The following is an 8994-nucleotide window of genomic DNA, read 5'->3' as shown; positions in this document are numbered from 1 at the left end:
GACAACACACCCAAGGACTGTACCAAGAAACAGCAAAGGCCAAGATCACAGAGCAAGGGATGCTATCCGACATATGGACCAGCTCACAGGGCCCGTTGATTCGGGAGCCCTGACCCAGCCCCTCCCCCAGGGCAGATTCTGGCTCACCTTTCCCTCTCCTCCTACTCAAGCCTGCCGCAAAGGCTGAAGTCAAGCGCTGCCATGGAAACTGCCCTGACCTCAGGCAGGCTGGGAGTTGGAGAGGGAACCCAGAGTGTGGGGCTACTCCGGCCGCAGGCACACAGCGGGAAGTGGAGTTCACCAAAAGCGGTTTCCAGTGGATGCCAGAAACCACCTTAAAAAAAGTGTTGAGACACCGTGAGTGCTCACCAGCCTTGCTCTGTCCTCCCACGGTAGTCAAACAAACAGCTGGGCTCCGGGAAATTGAACCCAGGAAGGCCCAGCACCCTGACCCAGCCATCTCTGGGACCGATCCCCAAGATGTCTTTACTTAATCAGAAAACAAGTATATGCCTTTGGAATTCAAACAAAAAACCAAAAGAACAAAAACAAAAACAACCCCCCCAAAAAACAGAAAACAAAACAAAAAACCAAAACAAAACAACAACAAAAAAAGAAAACAAGGAAGAAAAGAAGCTTCAACCAAAGTTGAGTTTGGGAATCATGCCACTAAAAATACCAGGGGAAAAACAAGGCACGAGTTCCGTTAAGACACGGATCTTGGTGCTCAAGGCAAGTGGAGCAGGGAAGATGCCCAGCACCATCCTGCTTCTGTGCTTTGCCTTTAGGTTTCTACAGAAAAAGATCTTTCTCCTCCCAACAAATTATTAAAACAAATACAAAATAAACAAAACGAACATGCCAGGGGAGTCAATAACACAGGGAACACTCACATTAGGCCCGTCTTTCCCACCAAGAACTGAAAGCTCCGGCAGAGGGTTTTCATTTACAGAACACATCTTAGGGAGAGCAGCAGCTCCTCACGCTATGCTGGGGGCCTGTCTTCCAGCACACTGACCTACTTGTCGGACTTTCAACTGTAGTATGACCTCTGCTTAGCATTCCTGCACCCCTTAGAGGGGACAGTGGCTAGCCCTTGGGTGCCGGGGAGGGCTCACTGTCCTAAGGTGGGAGGGGATTCAAGTCCGCATCCCAAACAGGACCAACTGGTGAGGGTAAACTGCTCACCAAGAAACTCCCGGCCCTTACCTGAATATCAGCGTCGGACACTCCAAAATCCAGATTTGACACCAGCAGTTTCCCACCAGTCTCGACGCCTGCGCCACCCCCAAATCCACTGTCGAAAAGGTCATGTTGCCACTTGTCAGGAAGTTGTTTCGGCTGGAGGAGAAAGAAAACACAAGAACAGACGCAGACCCATGAGTGTCTCTTCAGGACTCTCCCTCGCCCTCACAGACAGGACAACACACTCTCCCCGCCGGGCCGGGAGGGAGACGCACAGAGACCGGTAGCTCTCCCCTTCCCGCCCACGCCGCGTCAGGCCGCAGCCGACCCAGCGGGACCCCAGGGTCCCGCAGCTCCTCCGTTCCCTCCAACCAACTTCCCGCTGCCCGGGCAGCCGCGCCCAACGTCCCCTCGGCCGCCGCCGCCACGAGGCCCGGCGACCAGCCGAGACAAAGGCCGGGAGGATCTCCGCCTCCCGGGCCCGGCCCGCGCGCAACCTCCCCGCCCGGCAGGCGCCCGCGCCCACCGGCCCAGGGCGGCCCGCCGTCCTCCCTGCCGCGCTCCGTCCCGCAGGCCCGCCTCCCAGCCGCGGCCCGCTGCCTCCACACTCACCCGGCTGTAGGGCGCCGGCCGGTTCCTGCCGCCGCCGCCCGCCGCGCCGCGGGCGATGGCCGGCCGGTTCCGGATGGGCCCGCCGCCTCGGTTCACTCGCGCGGCGGCCTGCGCTCCGCTGCCACGGCCGCCCTGGGAGCCGGCCCTGCCGCGGCCCCGGCCTCCGCCGCGGCCGCCTCGCTGGCTCCGGTTCAGCTTAATGATGTCGTCCAGAGACATGTCCATTTTGTCGGCCATGGCGGGCGCCGAATCGGCCTTGGCTCGAGCCCGCGCGTCAGCACGCCGGCGCGTCACTTCCGGGGCCGCGCAGTGTCTTCCGGTGCCGAGTCCTTGGGGAGGCCGAGGATTGGCTGCGAGTGGGTGGTGGGGGCGGGGCGACGCGTGCGCGCTAGGTAGCGAGTTCGGCGGGCGCTGCTGTAAGGTGCCGGGCAGTGGCCGCGGTCGTTTTTATACCTTCCCGCGCGGGCGCTGCCAACGGAAGGCGGGCGGGGCAGCGCGCGGTTAGGCCGACGGAGGTGCGAGAGCGCGGGGCGGAGCGCAGCCGTTAGGGCGGGACGGGCGCGCCGCCCCTCCCCCGCCCTTTCCCGCCTGCCTTCAACCCGCACTTCTCCCCCGCGCACCCACCCCGCGCCCCACTTTCTCCCCAAGCCGGAGCCACGCCCCCTCCCGCACCCTCTCTCCGAACCCGCGCCCCGCCCCCACCCTCTCCCCGCTCTCCCGCGCCTTCTTCCCATCCTCCCTCCCCCGCGTCCGCACCCCATCCCTTCCGCGCACTCCACCCTCTCCCCGCGCTCCTCGCTTTCCCCGCACCGCACCCCTATCCCGCATTTCACCCTCTCCCCGCGCCCTGGTCCCGCCCCGCACCCCCCTCCTCCGCACTCTTGACCGGTGGTGGCGGCACCGACCAAAGCTCTCGCTGACAAGGGCCGCAGGCCGAGCGGTCTGGGTGGTTGTTCCCTGGTGTGAACTCGTAGTCAGCTGGGTTGGGGGCTCTTGTCAACTCTAGGTTAGTATATTCCTTTGAAAAGCACCGTTTGGTTCGTTTTTGCAATTGGTGGAAGCCCGTGCCCCCTTTTGTGGACGCCGGGCGACCGTGCAACTTTTGTAGATACCCTGAATGTGTAAGGAGCCTAGCTCTTGGGGCGCTCTGTCCTCCCAGGGCACCGGGGCCCTGCCCCTGCCGGCCTTGCTGACAAATGTGTGCGTCCGTCCGGATTTCTCAGAGCTCTGGCAGCAGCTCCAGCCCCGAGCTGACCCTCGGGCTCGGAGCGGCTCCCCTTGGGTGCCTAGATGCTGTGGCTGTGCAGACTAAGTATAGCCAGGTGATCTCTTCCCCTCCACCTGTAGGCTCTGCGGCCATGAAGGTGAAGATTAAGTGCTGGAATGGTGTGGCCACTTGGCTCTGGGTGGCCAACGACGAGAACTGTGGCATCTGCCGGATGGCCTTTAATGGCTGCTGCCCGGACTGTGAGTGTCCCCTGTATTCCCTCCCTCTTGAGCTTTGCCTGCTGGCCTGGCCATGGCATCTCCCCAGAAATACTGCACAAAGTCATTGGGTTTTGGTGTCCCTTTCCTCAAGAAAAGTTGACAGAAAAAAGCCAGGTGTTTGGGCCCACGTTTGTATAAAGAGCTCATCAAAAGTTTTATAAGAAAAAGTGGTGTTGTCTCTTATTGTGGTCAGACTTCGCTGTGAAGTCCGTGGGGCGGAGAGATATTTAGAACTCTGTGTTTGGAGATTCTCGAGAGAACAACATCCAGAATATTGTAGGGGTACCCCTCCCTTCACCCAGCACACAGATAAGGGACCTTTCCATCTTTGCTTCATGGTTTTCAAGTGTCTTCCAGTAACCTCGAACTAGGACGCCTGGTTCCACCTCAGTCGAGTCTCTGAACGTAACTCCGACCTTTCACGGGCAGGGCTGTCACCTCATACATGACGCGATGATGAGTCCTTTGGGTCACCCCCATTCCTAGTCCTTGCTCAGATTTTTCCGGGTGTCCGTAGGTGTCTCTTTGCTGTGTGATGTGAGCAGGACCCACGACTGCTTGCTTTGCTCTGCCCTGGCGGTTCGGTATTAATACAGAACAAGCCCTTCCGCCTCTCTCTCAACTTTCTCAAGGCATCTGACCTTTTAGCAAGGTTGGTGGGTTGTCTCACAGAGATCCCCCCAGGTTTGATCAGATTTCTTCTTTGTGGTGGTTTTTGATTCATCTTTGTTCCCAGTATGCTCTGTGAAGTAGAAACGCTTTGAGTATATTTTTAAGTCAAAAACAGGTCTTTGCACCAGTGAATTTTGTTTTTAGCCAAACCCGAGTGAACTTAAACAGAAGCAAATTGACCCTTGAAGGAACAGGGGCAATCCCAAGAGGAACATGGGACGTAGGGAGTGCTGAGGGGACCCTCTGTCCCGTGAGTGACCAGGACTTTTTTGTGGGGTCAGGTGAGTGCCCAGAATAATAATTGGGTTTTTACTTCTTACAGTGAAATTGAAATTATTGAATTTTAGTGCAAATACTATTTTATTCTAAGTTTAAGCTTTTAAGATTTATATTTATTTATTTGTTTGATGGAGCGCACAAACGGGGGGGGGGCAGAGGGAGAAGCAGACTCCCTGCCGAGCCGGGAGCCCGACGTGGGGCTCCATCCCAGGACCCTGGCATCATGACCTGAGCCGAAGGCAGACGCTTCACCGACTGAGCCACCCAGGCGCCCAATATTCTAGGCTTAATCTTTACATTTGCTTTGGCTGAAAGGAGATCTCCTCTCTCAGGACTTCATCCATCCTGATTTACTCAGATCGGATGTAATCTTAGAAGATCACTGACTGGTTCTAGTTGGTTACGTTTTACTTAGTAGTAGTGCTCAAGATCTGGGTTTATTGAATCTGCTTTAAGTCACACTTAAATGCATCCTTAGGGACACAGCCACGGCTGTGGGCGCCTGGAGGGGCACATACTTGCAGCTTGAGCAACAGATTGTTACCTTCTGGAAGGAGAAGTGCTGGAGAGCCCTGCCCTGGCCGTGGGAAGGGAGCAGTGTGGTGGAGAGGGCCGGGCGCCCGGCTGCTGGCGCTGCGGCTGGGCCTGTGGCTGGCACCCGCGTTTGCCGGTGTGCTCGGTTCTGTGGAAGGGGACCTGCCGGCTACAGGGTAGGAGATGCGAGCCTGGTGTTCAGACCCGAGGTCACGTTTGAGAGCCAGTCGTAATGTGCAAAGTGTGTGACAAGCCTAGGTGCTCTTCACACGGATGAAGTGACACCGGGTTTCTCTTGCTAAAGCTGACTCTTGGGACCAACCCAGAGTGAGGCTGTAATCAGCCCAGCCCCAGAGGGCTTTGGGAGTCAGTGTCTTCCTGAGAGGTGTTTTCATTACAAAGGGTTTCCATCCAGACACAACAAGCGCTTGGCTGAGTCACTGTCCCTGCTTCTGTGCTCATCACAGCCTGGGGGGGGGGGGGGGGGCGGCTCCCTGCAGGTGATGTTACTAGATGTGCTCCTTTGTCCTAATAAGCCTGGCCCCTCTGAGGCCATGTGGCCTGGGTACTCCACCGTCAGTGGGCCACCAGGGTATCCTCTCTTTGCAGGGGACTCATTCCAAGCTGAGTTCTGCTGGGCTCAGGAAGGCCCTGGGGGCTTGGGGGGATGTAATCTCAGGTGTCCGCACCGAGTGGGCTCTCCTGACATAGGGTCCCCCACTTCCCCCCTCCCCCAGTGGCTGGGGAAGAAAAGTGAGTACAATAATTCTGTATTTGCCAAGTACATAATTTTCTGGTTGTTTTGTCATCAAAGTTTCAGAAAAGCAGTGATGTTTTATTACAAAAAGGATTTTTTAAAAGTTCAAAAAACACCACCCGAACAAGTGAATAAAAAGACGTAGTGGTGGCTGTTGTGACCTGGTGGGATTCAGGCACCCCCGCGGGGCGGGGGCTGCTCAGGGACTGGGGAGCTGCACGCTTTCAGTAGACGTGGAAGGACACTGAAGAGCCCACGCGTGTTCCTGACCTGGCGCCCACACAAGCCACGCAGAAGTGGCAGGTGCCTTGGTGCACCAGGTGCCCGGGCCTCCTGTCCGGCAGAGCAGTGACGTGGAGGTTGCCGAGCGCGGTGAGGTTGGCCGAGAGCCCCGCAAGGTTCCCGGCCCCTCCGTCAGCGAGGAGCAGGTGCCGAGTGGGAGCACGGCGTTGTCTGTGGTGTTACTTAGCAGGATCGTGCAGCCTGTGTTTGGTGTCGAGGAACGGTGGTGGGCACGGGGGTCTAAAGGCAGTCTCTGTCCTGGGATGAGCTCCCAACTTGCAACTGGACGTGTGTTGACATAGAGCTGCTGCCAGGACGAGGTGTCCTGTCTGTCCCGGCCCTGGCTTGTCTATCTGGTCCTTGTGTTTGTGCATCAGAGACATCTGGGTACAGCTGTTCGTGTAGAGGACCCCCGGGTCAGCGATGGGGGGATGGCACCCTGAGGAGGGGTGGAGGCAGCAAGCCACGGCACCTCAGTGCCCACGGGGACCCTGACACTTGGCCTGAGGGAGGTCATTGTGCTCTGTTGGCATTAGCTGTTTGGTGGGATTTTCTTACTTCTCGGGAATCAGAGGAAATCAGAGACCCCTTTTTCTTCTGATGACAGGCAGTGTGGCGGTCTCCCCGTACCCATCCATAGAAGTAGCATTTCCATGCATGTGGAGTGGAGTGCTAGCAGCATGTGCCCTGGGACCTGGACGTGGGGCCCTTTCAGGCCAGAGATGAAAAAGAGGTGGGAGGTAGCAGCATGCTTACTCCCGGCTGCTGACAGGTGGGGTCATAACCACCACTCCCCGTACCTGCCGCCTAGGAGAGAAACCTCAGTCCCAAGGCCCCGGCTCTCCTATGCTTGATCAGAAGAAATACTTCCCTGTTCAGATGGATGGCTCTTTGGTGGCGGGGGCAGGGGGGTGTCCCTAGGTAGATTCGTGCTGTAACGGTGGTATCCCAGGTGAAGTGGCAGAGCTGTGGTGTGTCTGTAGACGGGCCCAGACCCTGGGAGGCAGGGCCTGTGGGCTAGGCCAGAGCCCTCCCAGCAACCGAGCACCCCCTCGCAGGGGAGGGCAGAGCGAGGGCCACCATTGCAGGCCTATGCATATGCGCTTGCGTGCACGCACGTGTATGTGTGTGCCTGGGCGTGTGTGTGTGTGTATGCGCGGGCATGTGTGTGAGTGTGCGTGCGCTTGCATGCATCCGCGTGTGTGCGTGTGGGTGTGCACGTGCGCGCATGCATCCGTGTGGGTGTGCACGCGTGTGCATGCATCCGTGTGTGTGCGTGTGGGTGTGCACGTGTGTGCATGCAGGTGTGCACGTGTGTGCATGCATCCGTGTGCGTGCGTGTGAGTGTGCGTGCGTGCATCCACGTGTGTGTGCGTGTGTGGGTGGGTGTGCACGTGCGTGCATGCATCCGTGTGTGCGCGTGTGAGTGTGCGTGCGTGCATCCGTGTGCGTGCGTGGGTGTGAGTGTGCATGTGTGTGCGTGCACGCTGCACAGTGTGCTCGTGCTCCTGAGTTCTGTCTTTTCTGAAGCACAAGGTGTGAGAGGCTCTGGACAGGAACCCCCCGCCCCCGGGCCGCGGGGGGCTGGGGCAGGTGCCGGACATCCGGACATCCGCAGGTCCCTTGCTCTGTGTGACCGGCCTGGTGCTCTCGCCCCTCCCGCAGGCAAGGTGCCGGGCGACGACTGCCCCCTGGTGTGGGGCCAGTGCTCCCACTGCTTCCACATGCACTGCATCCTGAAGTGGCTGAACGCGCAGCAGGTGCAGCAGCACTGTCCCATGTGCCGCCAGGAGTGGAAGTTCAAGGAGTGAGGCGCCCAAGCCCCGGCCGCGGACTGGCCGGCCGCACTCTCCCCTGGCGACAGCCCCCTCTGGGCCGCGACAGGGTTGACACGAGGACTGGAGCTGCATTTGTTTTCCTTCAAATGGTGACGCTTTTATCCAATAAGTAGAACTCATTAAATTACCTGAACCTTGCTGGAGGCCTCTGGTTGCCTGTTTTCTTGGGCCCGGTGCGGCCTGGCAGTGCGTTGCTAGGAAAACTCGCGAGTAAACATCCCGGTGCGATGCCGCCAAGGCTCTGAGTCACAGCCCTGGGAGGAGAAGGAGCGCAGGATCAGCCAGAAGAGCCCGGGGCAAGAGTGACTGGCTTTGGGGGCTAGAAGGCCTGGTGGGGCACATACCCTGGGAGGTGCATGTTTGCCAGCAGGAGAAGCGAAGCGACAGTGGCGCAAAGGCCTGGGGCCCGTCATCTCGCCTCTCACCTGCTCGAAGCTGGGGGCCGCCTCGCAGACGAGGCCGTGGGACTCTGATTCGGCGCTCCTGCTGCCGGTGGTCTCAGTCCCTTCTCCCTTGTTCCAGCTAGAGGCCAGCTTGAGCATCTGGGCTGTGACGTACCCAGTGTGGGCCACGTCAGGGACATCTGTGTCCCCAGGTATCTGAGGTCCTCTGCTTAGAGAAGAACAGCCCGTGGGAGGCTCCTTCGGACACCTCTGTTAGTCCACAGCTCCAGGTTGGGGGTGGCCCTGGGGGCCATGGTCCCAGCCCTGGGAGTCTGGGCTACTTCTGGACAGACCGCTGCAGGCGGCATGTCCCTGGGAGCTGCAAGGAGTCACTTGGCACTAGCGCTTTCCTCTCTGTTCCCAAGGGACACCCCTTGGGGGTCACTGCCCTGTGCCTCGCGGGTGGCTAGCTGTCGAGCACTCTGACACTGCTTGTCCTCAGCGCATGGCGGAGGGGGGGCAGACCAGGGAGTTCACTCAGGCTGGCCTCCTGGTCCGTCACTGCCGTGGCACTCTACTTCCTGTCTGGATGTTGTCCCCAGAGGGAAGGAAGCTTTGAGGACCACCACCCTTCCCCAAGCTGGAGGGCCTATGTCCCGTGTCCAGAAACCCAGCTGCCAGGGCGCCCGTGCCGGTGTCTGTCCGGGGGAGGACACGCCTAAAGGAAGACACGTTGTGACCAGGGTGTTTAGGGAGCACACTTCCCTGCCACTTGGACTCTTTGCACTGTGTTTCCTGGGCTCCAGCCTGCTGATTCCTGGGCCTGCTTGGCCTCAAGCTGGCCACGCACTTGCCTACCAGGTCCTGTCCGCATCCAGCCCTCTGTCCCCTCCAGGAAGCTCGGGGCCCCTGCGAGGTCCTCTCAGGCCTGCGGAACCTCAGCCTGCTCTCCTCCCCCCCCCCC

The 8994-nt window shown here is 59.1% G+C and overlaps 2 protein-coding genes across 3 annotated transcripts in view; one reads left to right on the top strand and one right to left on the bottom strand.

The window, feature by feature from the left end:
• The window catches only part of ALYREF (Aly/REF export factor), a 5744-nt gene extending 3687 nt beyond the window's left edge, over positions 1 to 2057 (bottom strand). The window contains exons 1-2 of the mRNA XM_040640004.1: positions 1798 to 2057; positions 1210 to 1341 (exon numbers count right to left, since the gene is read on the bottom strand). Coding sequence (XP_040495938.1) covers positions 1210 to 1341; positions 1798 to 2034 — 369 coding nt within the window. The 5' untranslated portion in view covers positions 2035 to 2057. The remainder of the gene's footprint in view (positions 1 to 1209; positions 1342 to 1797) is intronic.
• Positions 2058 to 2159: 102 nt separating this feature from the next.
• Positions 2160 to 7785, top strand: ANAPC11 (anaphase promoting complex subunit 11). Of its 2 annotated transcripts, none has more exons than XM_040640003.1 (3): positions 2160 to 2312; positions 3145 to 3264; positions 7475 to 7785. In XM_040640003.1, exons 2-3 carry the CDS (start codon positions 3156 to 3158, stop codon positions 7618 to 7620), a joined length of 255 nt encoding a protein of 84 aa, XP_040495937.1. In that variant the 5' UTR covers positions 2160 to 2312; positions 3145 to 3155; the 3' UTR covers positions 7621 to 7785. The 2 variants fall into 2 exon arrangements, with proteins under 2 accessions (XP_040495937.1, XP_008692085.1); XM_008693863.2 differs by lacking the exon at positions 2160 to 2312 and adding an exon at positions 2383 to 2803.
• Positions 7786 to 8994: the final 1209 nt, after the last annotated feature.

The sequence above is a fragment of the Ursus maritimus genome, unplaced genomic scaffold (assembly GCF_017311325.1).
Source record: "Ursus maritimus isolate PB19 unplaced genomic scaffold, ASM1731132v1 scaffold_24, whole genome shotgun sequence".
NCBI lineage: Eukaryota > Metazoa > Chordata > Mammalia > Carnivora > Ursidae > Ursus > Ursus maritimus.
Note: the sequence above shows the minus strand (reverse complement) of the source record. Positions and strands in the feature narration are given on the sequence as shown.